General features: G+C 47.2%; 1 protein-coding gene and 1 long non-coding RNA gene across 3 annotated transcripts in view; one reads left to right on the top strand and one right to left on the bottom strand.

Annotated features, from left to right (window-relative positions):
- LOC123936233 overlaps positions 1-15,464 on the top strand; it is a 28,093-nt gene extending 12,629 nt beyond the window's left edge. Inside the window, exon 4 of the long non-coding RNA XR_006817182.1 lies at positions 14,655-15,464. This is a non-coding gene — a long non-coding RNA (uncharacterized LOC123936233). The remainder of the gene's footprint in view (positions 1-14,654) is intronic.
- Positions 6,536-18,222, bottom strand: part of LOC123936228 (cytochrome b-c1 complex subunit 2, mitochondrial-like) — a 28,159-nt gene continuing 16,472 nt past the window's right edge. The window contains exons 4-5 of one of the 2 annotated variants that reach the window (XM_045996899.1): positions 10,460-10,607; positions 6,536-6,691 (exon numbers count right to left, since the gene is read on the bottom strand). In XM_045996899.1, the coding sequence (XP_045852855.1) occupies positions 6,667-6,691; positions 10,460-10,607 (173 nt within the window). In that variant the 3' untranslated portion in view covers positions 6,536-6,666. Of the gene's footprint in view, positions 6,692-9,842; positions 9,926-10,459; positions 10,608-18,222 lie in introns of those variants that run through there. The other variant, XR_006817176.1, reaches the window with a different exon arrangement.

The following is an 18,222-nucleotide window of genomic DNA, read 5'->3' on the forward strand; positions in this document are numbered from 1 at the left end:
CGTATCGGGCTCTCTGCTCAGCAGGGAGCCTGCTTCCCTTCCTCTCTCTCTCTGCCTGCCTGTCTCCCTACTTGTGATCTCTGTCTGTCAAATAAATAAATAAAATCTTTAAAAAAAAAAAAAAAGGACTACCTTTCTGGTACCCACAGAGGAGTTGGAAGCAGGTTCTCTTCTTACCAAGCAGATGGGCTTTGTGCAGTGACTGCGGATGTGTAAGGTGTAGATTAAATATACATGAACTTTAACGATACCCCAAGTTCCCTAAACCCAGTGAGGAAGAAGATCCCTATCAATGAGGGGAGTAGAGAGCTATAATTTTCTGATCTTCAGACTGACCATTTTAACTTTTTGAGACCCCAAGGAAGCTTGAGATGTCTCTGTGTCCAGTCAGTGAAGATCAGACTTTGTATCAGTGGGCCTCAGTGTGAGAGAACACTGTGTAGTAGTGGAAAGAACTGGGTGGGCATCCCAGTGTTTCTGGCTGCCCTGGAGTACTGGCCATCAGAGTGTACCTAACCTTAATTAATGGTGACTATGGTTACCAGAGTGGGGCTGGCCGGGCTTAGAAAAAGAGGAATCTTCGGGGCACCTGGGTGGCTCAGTTGGTTAAGAGACTGCTTTCAGCTCAGGTCATGGTCCTGGAGTCCCTGGCTGCAGTCCCTCATCGGGCTCCCTGCTCAGTGGGAAGTCTGTTTCTCCCTCTGACCCGCCTCCCTCTCATGCTCTCTTTCTCAAATAAATAATAAAAATAAAAATCTTTTAAAAAAAAAGCAATCCTGAACATTACATAATTCTGAGAGTCAAGCACCCGCTTACATCTCAACACACAACTGTATCTCCCCTCGAGCATCATACCATTAAAATAACTTGCATAGTCAGTTTTAGATTTAAGGAAGACCTTTAAGCTTCAACTGTGTTAGCAACTATCTGGTGACAAGTGAAAAAAACCACTTGAGAGAAAGAAGTATTAGTGTGGAGGCTCCTAGCCTCACCCCCAAAGGGATTGTCCAGGACCCCTGTACGGAGCTAGTCAGCAATAGTACCAGTGGGTGTAGCACAGAGTCACAGAAGTGTCCCCGAGTGAGGCGGAAGCAGTATGAGGCCAGGCCATCTGTTCCTCTAAGATGGATGCGTCAGTCCATCTTCTCTTGGTGCTGCTGAGACTCGATTCACCCAAGTCCTGCAGCTCCAAGTGGCTGATTGTCACGTGTCCTTTGAATGTTACGTGGCTGGTGACAGGGAGAGAAAGTGCTGTTTGTGTGGAGTTAGAGGATCCTAACCCATATGATGAGGATTTTGCACTGAAACCCTATTTAATGAACTTTTTGGCTGTAAACATTCATCTTGAGAACTTGAGTCATGTGAACGTGCAACTGAAAAAAGGTCCCTTGATAGTAAAATCAGGGATTCCGTGTGCAAAGCTGAGGCTGATCTGGGGACTGCAGGGTCAGTGTTGAGGTGATCCCTGGCTTATGGCGGGCCTCTAGAGGGAGCAGCTGGGATTAACATGTCCCCATGGAGAAGCTCTTGGAAGGAGCAGCTGGATCCCGGGCCAATGGAGGGAGTCCGTTGTGCCGTCCAGCGTGTCCTTTAAGGAACTGCTCATGTGTCCTAGTCCCTCTCTTCCAGAAAACAGATAATGAACTCAGTAGAAGGAATGATGAATATGTAATGATGGAGAATAGTTCTGTGATTCTGGCAGACTGAAGAAGGTAATCAGTTCCGCTAGGGTGGAAATTGATTCATCTGGCTTTCTTCGGTTCTAGATAATTTTCTATTTGTAATACAGAGGTTGCGTTAAACAACCTTCAAGGCATTCCTGTCCTCCACTCTGCCTACTCCAACCCTCCCCTCCTCTCTTCTTTGTCTTCCTCTGACTTCCACAGGTATTTACTGAGTACCTGCTTTGTGTCATCTCTTGTGCTGGGGCAAAGGATGAACCCTGCAGGTAGCCACTAGCCTCTTGGATCTCACAGCCCCGGGGGGAAGGGCTTATAGATACAAGTTAGTAGTCCTACGACTCGTTGCCAGTGTTTATTGAACAAGTTCTGCATCCCACCTGCTATTCCAAATGCTTCCCATGAATGAACTCACTTAGCCCTCACAAGAACAGTACGACAAAGGGGTTCTTAGTATTATTGTACAGATGAGGAAACCAAAGTGCAGAGAGGTTAGGGAACTTGCCTGGTGTCACACAGCTGGTAAACGGAGAATCGGGAATTGGCATCCAGCAGTCTGGTTCTTGAACCCACATTCTTCCACACGTGGCATATACAGCATGAGAAGGAGTGTAAGAGAAGAAATGCAAGGGTGCCGGGGGCTCCTGGAAGAGAGGCACTGGGTGTTGTAATGGAGGTGACGTTGGTGTGTTTGGAGGAGAGGAAGCCAGATGTTGTGAGTAAACGATACAGTATCTTATGGAAGGAGAAAAATTCTGTACAGGATGTGTAGCTCCCAGGTTCTCATGAAGGCACCCAGCTGCCAATGATACTGTCCGAGCAGAGACTGGATCCCCTCAGGTCCTCAAGGAAACTTCCTTTGGTCCTCACCATGGACAACCTGATCCCTCTTCACATGTTGGGAGAAGCTGACCCTTTGGCTGCCTGCCCACCCAGGATGGCTCCCTGGCGACACCTAGCACATTCTTCTGTGTTGACAGGGGGTGAGGTGAACCAAAGGGCAGTTTCCCAGGACTGTCATCGCCCGAGAGGACCAAGCCTCATGCCTGCGTGGAGATTCTTCTTGTAGCCCCTAATCCAGTCTTCCTGCATGCTGGGGAGGTTGGGAGGGGGTTCTGGAGAAGATGAGCAGGAATTTGTAAGTGCCAGTAGTTGTGAGGAAGGGAAGAGAGAGTGGGGACATGTAGGGGAACTGCATGTCATGCAGGAATGAGGGAAGATGCCAGAAGCAAGAGGCATGGCTGCAGGGACGGAGCATCAGAGACCACAGTGTACGGGGTCATGCACAGATGCTCCTGAGTTTGGGCTGTGTCCAATGAGCAACAGAACATCTAGATACTTCTGGAAAGGCCTTGTGTAACTCTTCCTATTCAGATTACTAAACATTTCCTACACACCAGTACTTCTGGAAAGGCCTTGTGTAACTCTTCCTATTCAGATTACTAAACATTTCCTACACACCAGTACTTCTGGAAAGGCCTTGTGTAACTCTTCCTATTCAGATTACTAAACATTTCCTACACACCAGTGACTGCATGAACTGCATGCTTTGACTTCTTTGTTCCTCACAGTAACCGATAGTATGGGCTCCGTCGTTCACCCCATTTCACAGAGGGGGAAACTGAGGAACAGTGAGATGAAGTTTGCTCCACTCATCTAGCAAGTGATGGAGCTGGGTTTGAACCTGGGGATTCTGCCTCCAGAGTCTGCACGTTTGCCTCATGTGCTGTGTGTCTGAAGTGGTCAGGGTGTGCCAGGCCGTTGGCAGCTCAGAGCCCCTGACTTCTAATGGGCAGATTTCTGCCTGCTTGTCCAGGTCTCCCTCACCTTCATGTTGACCGGGTGAACAACTGAAAATTCCACCCCTGCAATATGGTTTCAGAGCGTGTATGACTGAGCCGAGATGGAGTTTCATCTTGCATGCCGCACGAACTCACAGAGGTGTCTCAGAGATTCTCCTGCTTCTGTTGGTGACATAGTGTGTGGGGCTTATTTCCACTGACAGGCAGTTTTATCATTATTTTTAAAGCAGGGACTGGTCTCGAATAGTTCAGGCAGTGTCCATGGCAGAGAGAAGAAAGCTTATAGAATAAAATGTCAGTGCAGGAAAGGAGCTAAACATCAGTTAGTCCTACGCAAGGGTGGTAAACGCGGGGGTGAGAAGTGGGTGGGAGCTCTTTTTGAGGACACACCTGTGGACTTCGTGAGGGTGGGGCTGTCAGCTGTCCCTCCAAGCCTCCAGGTCCCTGAGAAATAGGTCACCAAGACGTGTGCTATGGGCTCTTGCTCCGGAGCGGAATCCTTCATTTAATCTGATTCTCACAACCTAAGGTAGGGCGTCTTTTCCCCATTTAAGTAAACAGAAAGGAAAGCTCAGAGCAGTGACATGACTGGCCCAGGGTCCCTCAGATAGTGACTCCAAGAGTTGGCATTCTAAATCAAACCAAATTCTCTTTTACCATCTTAGCTGTCAAAGAGACAAAAGGAGTTGCCACCTATGAGGGTTCAGAAAATGAGGCTATTCTGTGGCTTCCTCCATGACCATGACCATCAGCTGACCTTCAGGGAGCACTTAGACGGACACTGCACAGAGCCAAGCACTTCACGTGCGTCATTTCCTTTCATCCTCAGTCACCCTTCCAAAGGTGTTATTTTTCCTGTTCGACATCTGAGGAAGCCGACGCTCCACATGGTGAGGCAACAAAGCCCAGGTCTGTCTGGATGCTTTACACCGTGTCCTACCCACTGCTTATTTCCCTGTGGGTTGGAAACTTTTGTGCCTGGGAAGCGTCTGAGCACAGGCAAGGGCCCTGGACTATCCCACAGAACAGCAGTTTTCACAGCATGCTTCCTGGGGCTCTGTGGGTCCAGGGTGGTGTCTTAGGAGTCAAGGTCGGGGGAAGCAGTGCAGGATACCTCTGGGATCTTGAATCAGAGCGGCCAGAGCTGCTTCTCCCTACTGTTCCATAAACCAGGCCTCCACAGCGCACTGCACTCGGGGGAAGCATTGTACAGTGCGGCATGATTGGAAGCAAGTCAGATGGCCCTGGTTCAGATCCTTGCTCTCCATTTGGTGTCTTGAGCAAGTGATCTTGGGCAAGGTACTCCATCTCTCTGTGGCTCAGGTTTACCCAGTCTGAAATGCAGAAGATAATAATAGAAGCTGCTCACAGATGTCTTTTGAGAATTCAGTGTGAGGGCACACGCACACGTTCAGCGTGGAATAAATACCAATGAATGCTGGTTCCTCTCCCTCCCCAGGCCTTACTTTACTTAACCCCAAATGTTGCTTGGAGGAAACACTCACTTTTGAAAATGGATGGAGAAGAATCAGAATCACTTACTCCTCTATCCAGTCAGCCATCGCACTGGCTTTTTATAGTTTGAAGATCCACGTTACGCTGACTGCTGTGCCAGGGGTTGAGTTCCAGGAGTGACAGTGGGGACAGGGTACAGAATTTTCTATGGTACCTGCCCATGCATCTCTTCACCCATTTCTCCATCCATCCAACAAGTACACACCGAGTACCTGTGTGTCAGGCAATGTGCAGTGACCTGCCTGGGTATTTGACCCTATCTCAGACTTGCTTCTACGTTTTCTGCCTTTCACATACCACTTGGCTTCGCGGTCTTCTTAATCCTGGCTCTGTCGCCTTCGGTGTGGTCCTAGAGGGCTGTGCAGCCCCCAGCGTGCCGCGGGCAGACTGCTGAGAGATGGCGTGCGATGTCAGCGCCCCTAGTGCTTATGGATGTGGACTCTGCTGTGGTCCTCTTCAGAGGCGCTTGCATGATATCGCATTTTGTTGACACTTTGTTGCATTGTACAGCCCTGATCTTGTTCTGTCTCTCGGAACACAGAAAAAAGAGTGTGTTTGAAACACAGAACAAGGGGCCTCTCCAATGAGTGGGGACGTAGGAAGACTGGGATGTGATCCCCAGGACGTGGCAGAGCAGAATGACAGAATGACAGGTTTTGCGGCCTCCCTCTCTCCGTGTGGATATGCGTGTGCAGATGTACGTGAGTGACACAGCCACACTGGTATGTGGGCTTGGTAAGTATCGACATGGATGACACACATGTGCATAATTCTGGTAAAGGCAATTTCTTCTCTGTAGGGTTGGAATGTCTCCAGTTCGATATCTGCATGTTCTCCAGCTCGAAAGACTCTGCCTGGCGTGTTGCAAATTGTGTGGTTTATTTGGAAAGGGAAAGGTGTCAGGTTGACAGTGCTGAGGAGCCAGCTGCCATGACATCTGAGATGTCCAGGAGATGGAAAAAGAGGTGCCTTCTAGTTAGAGACCTGACCACCAGTGTCTGACCTTGACCAAGTCCGCCCTGCCCACTTCCCACCTAGGCTGTACTTTCTTCCCGCTCGAATGAAGCAGTTGGACTATTATCCCTATAAATCCTATCCCGTTCAGAGGTTTAGAATTGGTGGCTTTTGTATTATTAGTTCTCTTGGCTTCTGGCCCCTGGAAATTCTTAGTATGTTCTCAAGAAGACATATGCAAATGGGAAGCCTATGGGTCGTGGTGCTTCAGGGTGGAGGCTATGGGAGTGAAGACCTGGAGGCAGCCGTATGCAGAAAAGCCCACAGACCTTGTGCTTTAGATGCTCTGAATGTTTGAGGACTTGGGCTGTCCTGCTGACTCAGCCACAGATTATGTGTGACTCAGGCATGAATTTGCTTCACAGTATTATGGTGCAGAAAACTTCACACTTCTTCATTTTCCTAAGTGAAATGAAATCTGGCTCTGAGCCCCGCTCCCATGAGTTGTGGGATGGGCAGTGTCTGTCATCATTGGGCCGCCTGTCCCACAGTGAGACGGTACCAAATCCTAGAGCTTCTGTTGGTGCCAGCAGGGGTGTGGTCCTCGGGTGTCTGTTTTGGGAAGTGCTCCCTGCAGTGACCAAGAGGATCTGTGGATCAGATAAGGACCTCCGCAGGGCCTTCAAAGTCTTGTTCTCGGTCATGACCCCTAGGACTCAAGTGTCATCCCATCCAAGGACACTGCAAGGGAGAAGAGCACAAGTCTGAAGCACTTCAGGTCTGGCTTGCTGTGCCCTCTTGGTCCTGGAACTCCAGTTCTCAGCCAGGGTGACGCTCTCCTGTCCTCCATTCTCCCACCCGCTCTTCTCTCCTTGCTCCTCTGCGGTGACCCTCACTTAATTCTGTGCTCAGTCTGACCTGCCCACTATGGACAGGAGGGACTCCTGGGATTCAGAGAAGCTCTGACCATTCCCCTCCCTCTACGCCTAGACTGGCTTAGACCTTCAACTGACCCTGCCTCAGAGAAATATAATTTGAGCCACATGTGTAATTTAAAATTTTCCTGTGCCACCTGTAAACAGTATAATAAAATGGATGAAATTTATTATTTATTATTATTTTCATTCTTGTTTATTTATGTTTTAAAGATTTTATTTATGTATTTGACACAGAGAGAGATCACAAGTAGGCAGAGAGGTGGCAGAGAGCGAGCGGGAAGCAGGCTCCCGATGAGCAGAAATCCTGATGATCCTGAGATCATGACCTGAGCCGAAGGCAGAGTCTTAACCCACTGAACCACCCAGGCACCCCTATTTATTTGTATTTGCTATTGTTTTCTTTAACTCAGTTTATTCACAATATTGCCTTTTGAACATGTAATCAGTGTGAAAGTATTAATGAGATACTTTGCATCGGTTGGTCATACTACGCCATTGAACTCCAGCGCGTATTTTACATTGATGCCATGTCTCGGCTTGGACGAACCACATGTGGAGCGCTCGGCAGCCCCATGTGCTCGTGGCTCCCACACTGGACCGTGCAGTCTTAGTACAATACAGCAGCAGCAAAGTGTGGCTGGGAGGATGGGTGAAACAGGGGAAGGGGATTAAGAGGACACTTACCGTGGGCAGCACCGAGTGATGTTCAGAACTGCTGAATCCCTGTGCTGTACACCCGGAACTAATAGAGGGCTGCTTGTTCACTACACCGGAACGAAAGGTAATTAATGAAAAAATAAAGTGACTAATTCAGTGGCATTTAGTACATTCACAGGGTTGTGTGACCATCACCTCTAACTAGCTCCAGAACATTGCTGGCCAGAAACCTTGTGCTCATTAAGCAGTTTCCTCCCCGTGTGGCCTCCCTCCAGTCCCCGTCAACCCATCATCTACTTTCTGTCTCTGTGGATTACCTATTTGGGATATTTCAGATAACTGAAATCGCTTGATATGTGACCTTTTTGTGACTGGTTTCTTTCACCTAGTGTCGTGTTTTCCCAATTCATCCGTGTTGTGACACCTCTCAGTACTTCGTTCCTCAGCTGGGGTTCCATTGTATGGATATGCCCCATCTGTCTGTCCATTTCTCTTTCGATGGGTACCCATCGTCTCTTAATCAGTTTGAAGTTTGGAGGGGCGCCTGGGCGGCCCAGTGGGTGACGTATCCAACTCTTGACTTTGGCTCAGGTCATGATCTCGGGGTCATGGGATAGAGCTCCACGTTGGCCCCATGCACAGTGGGGAGTCTGCTTGGGATTCCCTTTCTCTCTCTCTCCTCTGCCTTTTCCCATGTTCATGCTGCCTCTCTGTAAAGAAATAGATAAAATCTTAAAAGAAACAAACAAACAAAAAAACCCAAGAATTTTGGACACAAACTAACAAAATGGTGGCTTGAATACCCGGGTTCATAGTGGCATTATTCTCCATAGACAAAAGGTGGAAGCACCCCGCGTGTCCATCAGGGGACGAACGGATCCACAGAGGTAGCATACCTCTGTTAGGGAGGATTCTATAGTCTTAAAAAGGAAGGAAATGCTGACCCATGGTACCACATGGATGGACCTTGAGGACGCTACACAAAGTGAAATAAGCCAATTAGCAAAGAGCAAATACTGTCTGATTCCATTCATGAAATGCCTTGAGTAATCTAGGTAAGAGAGATAGAAAGTAGCAAGGTGCTTACTGGGGACCAGAAGGAGGAGAGAACGAGGCATTGTTTCATGAGGACAAGAGTTTCAGTTTGGGAAGATGGGAAAATTGTGGAGATGTACAGTGTTGATGGCTGCAGAATGATAGTGTCCTTAGTACCATTTAACTGTATGCTGAGAAATGAAACGTGTTGGTATGTGTGTCTTAAAAACTGTTGTCTTGACTCCTAGGTTGATTTTAAAGAACTGGCTGTTGGCTAAAGGAATTAGGAAAAAGCAGGTCTGTTTTCTCCACTCTCGCAAAGGAGCTATTCCTGGATCACATCTGAGGTAATTAAATCTTCTTTGTTCATTGTTAAATTCTTTTTTTTTTTTTTGGACTAATGCTAAGGCTTATTTATCAACACATAGGTGATAACATAATACTTTACACCCTTGGTTTCACTAAAACACAGCTGTGCTCAGAATGGGCACTCCTTGAAGGACGAATAATGAAGGGTTATAAAAGAAAATATAAGTTGTCAATCTGCGCCATCTGTTTCTGCCCCAGGCCCACCTGGCTTACTCCTCTCTTTCTCACACAGTATCTGGGTGATGGTAGAAAAGGAAAACTGGAAGAAGCCAGAGAGCGGACACCGAATAGGGAAATGAGAGAAAGACTGCTAGGGTTTGATTTATGAGCGAGTCTTAGGGGCTATGGAATGACGAGAACAGAGACAGCCTGGGGAGAGGGGTTTTGAGTTTTGCTGTGCACTAAGGCGGTCTTTTTCCCTTGGCATTTTTAGCAATCGCTGCAGCAGAGCTGTAAATCGCCTTTTGATTAGTATTTCTTTGAATGTCATAAGGAGATTAAGTGAGGCACAAGGTGACAGGCTCGCCTTTGGGTTCCATTCGCATCCCCAGGACCTGGGAAACTGTCCAGTAGTTGTGACCAGTCGGCGGTATTTGACAGAGGAGTTGCTCCTCTGCGTGGTCATTGGGAGCTCGTCCTTCTCAGCGCCCTCGTTTCTCTTGCGTTCTGCCCAACACCTTGTGAAGGGCCCTTCTGAAGGGATCCACTGAAAGAAGCAAGAGCGGTTCCCTGTGTCGTGGGAATATGACAGCTGTTGTCACTTAATGCCATCCCGATATTCTGGGAACGAGCCGAAGCCAGAGAGGAGAGTGGTAGTGACAGAAAGTATGTGGAGAATAGCTGTACATCACTTCATGTAGTGCGGGGGTCAGCATATTCAGAAATGTGCATTCGGTCTGAAAGCCAGTAACTTAAGTCATTCAAACTCCATCTCTTTGGGGCATATAGCTGCTGGCAGTATTTCGTATAAAGGACTCTGTAGAAGGATGAATTCTGTTTACTGAATTGAAAGTCAAGTAATAACCCTGCCCCCTACTCTTTGTTTCCTGGCCTTCCCAGCCTACGAATTTGGATGCATTACAAAAAGTCCTATGGCAGCGTGATCACTTAAAAAAAAGCTATCCGGGTAATAACACAAACACCGTTAAACTGGAGAAAAACTTATTTGCCTTTGAGGTTTGATCATTCTTGATTTTCTCACTGGTCTGATTGCCTTCCTTGGGAAAAACGTTCAGAGTTACACCTTTTTGTTCAAGGCTCCAGGTGTTCCTTGGAATCTACTACTCTATTCTGTAAAGGACTCACTCTTGGGGGCGCCTGAGTGGCTCAGTTGGTTAAAGCCTCTGCCTTCGGCTCAGGTCATGATCCCAGGGTCCTGGGATCGAGCCCCGCATCGGGCTCTCTGCTCAGCAGGGAGCCTGCTTCTTCCTCTCTCTCTGTCTGCCTCTCTGCCTAATTGTGATTTCTGTCAAATAAATAAAATATTAAAAAAAAAAAAAAAAGGACTCACTCTTGGATGCTTTTGGTGGGATGTCTTCCACCTCGACCTTCTGAACTTGGCTTTTCGCAGTCAAGCCTGGTGCTGTCCTGGTCCAAGCGAGGGCCTCTTCCATACAGAAAAGATGCAGGGAGCTTGGCTAGGGAGCATCCACGACTGTCTGAAATATAAAACAACACATTCTTAGAATCCCACCTAACTGCTTCAGTCTTTCTTTCCTAATTTTGATTGTCTGCATTGCCTTTTCTGAAGACTTAGCTGAAGTATCCTTTCCCTTAGGGAGCTCTTGTCTGATTTATTTCCAGGCTAGATTATGTTATGGGTCTTTCCCATAGGCTTTTTATAGTGAGAATTTGTTGCAAGTTTGGATTCTCAGGATCTTTGATCTCCCTGTGTTTGGAGAATCCCTTCCTTCCTCTCTTCCTCTCTTCCTCCCTTCATGTGTTTGAGTGTTTATTGAGAGCCTACTCTGTTCCTGGCATTGGGGACACAGCCGTGAATAAAGCAGACACGCATCCTTCTTTCTGGAGCTCACATTTGGGTAAGGAGAGATAGATGAGCATATAAATAATGAGATGGTGGGAAGAGCCATGGGGGTGGGGGAATATAGCATAGAAAGGTGATGACATGTGCTAAGGGAAGGAGGCGTTAGAGTTTTAAATAGAGTGGTCTCACTGAGGTGACTTTTGAGCAAAACCGGGAAAGAGGGCTTCCCCTTACTGTAAGCGTTTTGGTGGTGGGAGACAACGTGGGTCTCCAACTGTAGAACCTCACCAGGTGAGATGCTCAGCTTCCGAGTATGCCTTACAGCTAGACTGAGGGTGAGTGATCTAGAATAACTGAATCTTTGGACCCCGGGAAACAAACTGAGGGTTTGGGATCGGAGTTGGGTGGGGAGATGGGGTAACGGGATGATGGGTACTAAGGGGGACATGTGTTGTGATGAGCACTAGGTGGGTTTTTTTTTTTTCCAGTGTTCCAAGATTCATTGTTCTTGCACAACACCCAGTGCTCCATGCAATACATGCCCTCCTTAATACCCACCACCAGGCCCTCCTAACCCCCTCCCCACCTCCCCTCCAAAACCCTCAAATGGTTTCTCAGAGTCCACAGTTGCTCATGGTTCTTCTCCCCCTCTGATTTCCCCCAGCCCACTTGGGCTGTCCTTCACCCAATGTCCTTTGTTATTGCTTATGCTCCACAAGTAAGTGAAACCATGTGATAATTGACTCTCTCTGCTTGACTTATTTCACTCGGCATAATCTCCTCCAGCCCCGTCCATGTTGATACAAATGTTGGGTGTTCATCCTTTCTGATGGAGGCATAATACTCCATTGTATGTATGGAGCATATCTTCTTTATCCGTTCGTCTGTTGAAGGGCATCTGGGCTCTTTCCACAGTTTGGCGACTGTGGCCATTGCTGCTGTGAGCACTGGGGTACATATGGCCCTTCTTTTCCCTACCTCTGTATCTTTGGGGTAAATACCCAGCAGTGCAATTGCAGGGTCATAGGGAAGCTCTATTATTAGTTTCTTAAGGAATCTCCACACTGTTTTCTACTGTGGGTGCACCAGGTTGCATTCCCATCAACAGTGTACAAGGGTTCCCCTTTCTCTACATCCTCTTCAACACATGTTGTTTACTGTCTTGTCAATTTTGGCCATTCTAACTGGTGGTTATCTCAATGTGGTTTTGATTTGAATCTCCCTGATGGCTAGTGATGATGTACATTTTTTCATGTGTCTGTTAGCCATTTGTATGTCTTCTTTGGAGAAGTATCTGTTGATGTCTTCTGCACATTTTAAAATCTGATTATCTGTTTATTGAGTGTTGAGTTTGAGGAGTTCTTTATACATCTTGGAGATCAGTCTGTTGTCTGTAGTGTCATTTGTGAAGATATTCTCCCATTCCGTGGGTCGCCTCTTTGTCTTTCCATGTTATTATTTTTTTAAGATTTTATTTATTTATTTGACAGACAGATATCACAAGTAGGCAGAGAGGCAGGCAGAGAGAAAGGGGGAAGCAGGCTCCTGGCTGAGCAGAGAGCCTGATGCGGGGCTCGATCCCAGGACCCTGAGATCATGACCCGAGCCGAAGGCAGAGGCCCCAACCCACTGAGCCACCAAGGCATTCCGTCTTTCCATGTTTTTAAATTGACCCTGGAAAGAGGGTAAAAGTAGCAACTGGGCAGTGCAGTCCCCTTTTTGGAAACAGTCTGGAGCTGCAGTAGTTATTGTCACTGAAATTTCACTGGTATAATCCGAATCAATAATGCCGGTGTGGACTAATACTCCCTTTGAGGTGAGGCTAGACTGTCCCAAAAGTAACCCAGTGGTTCCCTTAGGTAAAGGGCCAAAAATTATTTGGAATTTTAGTGGGAAGCTCAGCAGGCATTAAGAGATGATCTTTTGGAATGGGGATATCTAATCCAGCACTACATAAATTTAAAATGGTACATTTGTCTGAAATCTCAGTGCTAAGGGAGAATGGCCCCCTTGTTTTGGGGGGGTTGAAGGCTTGCCCCAAAGTAAGTTTCCCTGAAGGCGGGATCCATCCTTGTGGAATTTGGAATGACATTGATTTGCGCAATGAATTCCTTCTTTACATTTAGGACAGAGACCTGGTGGCTCATGTCTCGCATTTCGCAGGGAGAATTTTCCTTGTTGCCTACGTTGAGCTTTAGGATGCCCTGTCTGCCCACAGTTGAAACACTGTCCTTTAAATTTTCCTGTGGTCAGAGCAGCCACTGCTTGAGCTAACAAATCAGCTTTATAGGTCTCTGTCCCCACTCCTTGGCATAGCTTTATATGGTCTGTTAATGTTTCCTTGCCTTTAAAGGGTGCAATCAATCAGCCTTGGCATTTTCATATGCCAGTAGCTGAAGAATTGTATTAGCAGCTTCAAGATTAATTTACCTTTTAATAGCTTCTTGTAATCCTGCAATAAAATCAGTATAGGGTTCTTTAGGACACTGTACCACCTTTTGAAAAGAAGAGCACTTCTCTCCTTGGCATTCTGTTCTCTCCCAGGCTCTCAAACAACAACGTCGAAGCTGCTCAATAGCTTCATCATTCATTAGTACTTGATCTTGCACCAGGCCCATGGCCCAATGCCCGTGAGCTGCTCCATGGAAACAGGAACAGTATTAGCTGTGTTACGGGCAGCTGCTGTTTCTGCATGATCTTTCCCCATGTTAAATTGTAAAAACTCACTTGAGGATGACTGTTTTTGCTAGTAATAACCCATCAATCGGAGTAAGTCGATTGTCTTCTCAGATGCCTTGAATGATTCCCGTTGTATATGGGGAATTAACTCCATAGTTTTGTACTGCCTGTTGTAATTCCTTGAATAACTTGAAGGGAAATGGCTCATGCATGGCCTCATAGATACCATGAGGGTTGTTGGGATCATGTCCTGGAGTGACATGTTCTCTAACAGTAACTGGGAAATTAAAATGTAAGGCATCTAAGTCCCCTGCTCGCTTTGCTTCACTGAGGCCTTTTTGAATGGCTGATGGCATGACTTTTCATCCTTTTCACTAAATGGCGCCTTCTCATAGGAAGGTGGAGCCGATGGTGACGGCGCCACTTGCCCTGGCACAGTAGCAATTCTTCCCTCCTTTTGTTCTGGTACTGGAGTGGGGGGAGGACATTCTTCCTTTATATATTCCTTATGATGACTTTAGTAATCTCCCTCCACGATGGCATGTTCAGGTTCCTCTTTTTTAGTTTCTCGTGAATCTCATTATCGCTATCCGAATCAGGAGTTTATAAAGGCTCCAGGCTCTCTGATCCTGGGAACTCAGACCTAGTGGGGTGATACCTCACACACACAAGCACACACCCTGCACACACATATGCACACACAGGCACACGTGCGCACACACACACACACACACACACACTGCCCCTTTCAGCTTACTCTTCAAGCAAAGGGAAATGAGGTCATGTGCTCCAGGTAATACCTAAGATGTTTCTGGGTCTAACTCCAGTTAGTTTATTAACTACATTGATCTTCTGACATGGATGGGTAGCAACTCTTTGTTTGAAAAGCACTACTTTAGACAACGGAATCCTGTTTACTCTTTTAAAGCTTTGTGGGTCAGCTTTCCTTGGACAATCTGGGCTTGTAGGTAATTTTGTCCCTTAGTGTCTTTCTGTGTTGAGTTGCTGCCTTGAGTCACCAATGGTATGTGCTTTTTTACAGGTGTCTGCTGATGTGGAGACATGGACGCGGTGGGGGGACATGTTCGTACAGCATTAGCACCGACTGCAGTCAAGGCAGCAGTAAGCTTTGTCAGTGGATATGAAGAGAAGATAAGATATCTGTCTGCTTCTGTGAGCTCAGAACTGAGCTGGGTGACATCACACACACACACACACACACACACACCCTCCTGCTTTGAGCTTACTCATCAAGGAAATGGAAATAGGTTAATACACTTAGAATATCACTTAGGCTGTTTCAGGGTGTAAGTAACAGAAGACCAACTCCATTTGGTTTATTTTTGAGAGAGAGAGTGGGGGAGTGGGGCAGAGGTAGAGAGAATCCTGGAACAGCCCCTTGCTGAGAAGGAGCCTGATGTAGAGCTCAATCCCAGGACCCCGAGCTCATGACCTGAGCCAAAACCAAGAGTTGGCCTCTCAAATGATGAGCCTACCAGGTGCCCCTCCATTTGGTTTAAATGTAAAGACATTTATTAACTCACAAGATACTCATTGAGAGGTAGAGCAGACTCCAGTGCCCACAGTGTCTTGGCATGGCCTTGGGATTTAAGCTCCTTCCACTCCTTCTCGTTCTCGTAAAGCTAGTTCCACTTCTAGTTGCTTTAATTGATATATTTCTGAACCCACACTGATGTTTCCTGTAGGTGTGCATTCAGTGACTTCTTAATCCTTGATCACTTTATTTATTTATTTGACAGACAAAGATCACAAGCAGGCAGAGAGGCAGGCAGAGAGAGAGGAAGGGAAGCAGGCTCCCCACTGAGCAGAGAGCCCGATGCGGGGCTAGATCCCAGGACCCCGGTATCATGACCTGAGCCGAAGGCAGAGGCTTAACCCACTGAGCCACCCAGGCACCCTAAACTTCTTCCTCTTCTTAATAATAAATCATGGTTTTTTACTTCCATTCTCTCTAGTAAGAGGCCGACTTATCACTTCAGCATCATCATGATGTTCTGTTGGAATGTGTAGGCTTTTGTCAGGCAATTGGGATTTCATCTGTTCTGTCATATCTTGCAAATTCTGAATCTGCTTGTCTTTCGCTGCAAGGAGCTGCGCGTGTTCAGTGTTCATCTGCTCCTGCCGGTGTTGAAGACGGTCCACTTTCTCCTTCTGCTCCTGTAAAGACTGAAGCAGTGCTACCTTCCCCTGCTGCTGGTTGTCAATGATCTGTTGCTCTTTTATTTCCCCCCAAGGTCCTCTTTTAACTCCTTGAGTTGAAAGACCTCACACTCTAGTTCTACAGTCTCAACTAGGATTTTAGGTCAACCACAGGGACAGTGTGACTCTGTTGTTTCAGGCTCTCCAGGTCTTTGTTCATAGGAGGATTTTTGTCAGGGAACCAGGCTTTCATCTGTTCTATAGTGTCTTGCAAATTCTGAATCTGCTTGTCTTTTACTGAAGGGAGCTGAGCATGCTTAACATTCATCTCCTGTCGGTAGGAAGATGGTCTACTTTCTGCTTCTGCTCCTGTAAAGATTGCAGCAGTCCTACCTTCCCCTGCTGCTGATTGTCAGTGATCTTCGGTTGTCCTTTTCCTTCCTCCTTGAGGTCCTCTTCTTTAAAGTTTTACTTATTTGACAAAGAGAGAGAGAGAATAAGCAGGGGGAGTAGCAGGCAGAGAGAGAGGGAGAAGCAGGCTCCTTGCTGAGCAGGGACCCTGACACGGGGCTTGATCCCAGAACCCTGGGATCGCAACCTGAACCAACGGCGTTGCTTAACCTACTGAGCCACCGAGGCACCCCAAGATCATGTTTTAACTCCTTGAGTTGAAATACCTCATACTCAAGTTCGACAATCTCGTCTAGGATTTTAGGGTCAACTACGGGGACAGTGAGACTCTGTTGTCTTAGCCACTCCAGGTCTGCATTCACATGGGGATTTTTGTCTGTCCTGGATGGGGGACACATGTCTTTGTCCTGCATGGATGGCTGTAAAATGTCATGGCTTCTTAAGATTCCCGTCGACTTACCGAATTCCTCCTGAAGCTCTGGCCTTTCTCTAAGCTCTTCAATGCACACGTCTTGCTCTCTGACACATTGTGTCAATTGCTTCTGCTCCTCTAAAGCAGAGGACAGCAGTTTCTTCATTTCTTGACGGCCGGCGTCCGTTGCTCCATCCTCTTTTGGAGGTGTAGTATTTCCAGGTCTTTCTCTTGACCAAGTTGAATGAAATGTGCATGCTCTACCGGTGACCATTCTTTGAGACTTTGCCCAGACTTGTTTGTCTCTTCCAACAGCTTCTTTTTAGCCCCACACAATTTTGCTAGTAACTCTTTCCCTATTTTTAAAGCCCTCACAGCGATCTTGTTTTCCAGAGAATCCTCATTGTTCCACAGAATAGATTCTTCCAGCTGATGTCTTACATCTTGGAGCTCCAAAAGCAACTTTTGGTGTTTTGCTCTGCCATCAGAAGCAACATTGTTTCAACTCTCATTCAGCTGCTGCATCTCTGCAAGTTGTTGCTTCAACCTTCTGAGCTCAGTTTCCGTTCTTGAAGGAAGTCATCTTTCACGTTCCCAGCACAGTCTCGATCTTGCAGGTCTTCCATCTGTTTTTGATACTCGGTTAGTTGCTCGCAGTGCCTCTCATCGACGACTGCCAGTTTCCCCTGATGGGCAATCTGCAATGGCGCCACGCCAAGCTGTTTGTCATCCATCCCCCTCATCCAGTGCTGTTCATCCCTGGTGCTCTTCAGTTTCCAGACTGGATTTGAGTCTAACCTCTGCGGTCGCTGGCATGAAGACTGGGACGAGTTCTTCTAGTATGTCACTTCTGCCTCCAGTGTTCGGATCTCATCTGGAGAGTCTGTCGATGTCTCGCTCTGCCCAGCTGACATCAGCAAAGTCCACGTCATTGCCATGGAAAGTTCCTTTCCTCAGCACATCTCTGGTGAAATTAAAGGTGTGGCCCAGGAAAGAAGGCTCACTGCCATCCACTCCCCCAGCAAATGGCCTAGGCCAAAGCCCTGGCCACCAACCCAGACAGAAATCTTTGCAGGTCATAAAACTGACCTGGTCCACTGTGGAAGAGCATCTAACTTTTTCTTGTAGGAGCTTCAGGCCATTTGGTCCTTGTTCTGCCATGAACTGGATCCGTCTCCTTTCCTGTGAGCATAGTTATACCTGTTCTTACTTGTTAACAGAGCGGGTGAGGCATCAAATCAGGGAATCGCTACAAAAGGCCTTTGTGTCATATCACTATCACCCAGCCTTGCACATCTCTAAACTGTATGGAAGACACTGTCACGATGACGATAAAATCTTCATGATCGTCAATACGGCAGACACAGGGTAACTAGGGCTCACGATCCCACTGGCAGGGTCTTCCACACATGCAGAGGACACGTCTACAAGGGTTTTTTGTTTTTGTTTTTATTTCTGTTTTGTCAGAACCCCTGTTTGTAACAGCAAAGGATGAGAAGCCAGGCACCCATCCATCCTTCACCAGGGCCCTGGTGACATCAAGTACGTGGCTGACAGCGGCAGCAGGCGCAGCTGCTGGGGACAGGGGCACGAGACAGGCAGTCAGTGCATTCCCTCTGAACATATT

The sequence above is a fragment of the Meles meles genome, unplaced genomic scaffold (genome assembly GCF_922984935.1).
Source record: "Meles meles unplaced genomic scaffold, mMelMel3.1 paternal haplotype, whole genome shotgun sequence".
NCBI classification, from domain to species: Eukaryota; Metazoa; Chordata; class Mammalia; order Carnivora; family Mustelidae; genus Meles; species Meles meles.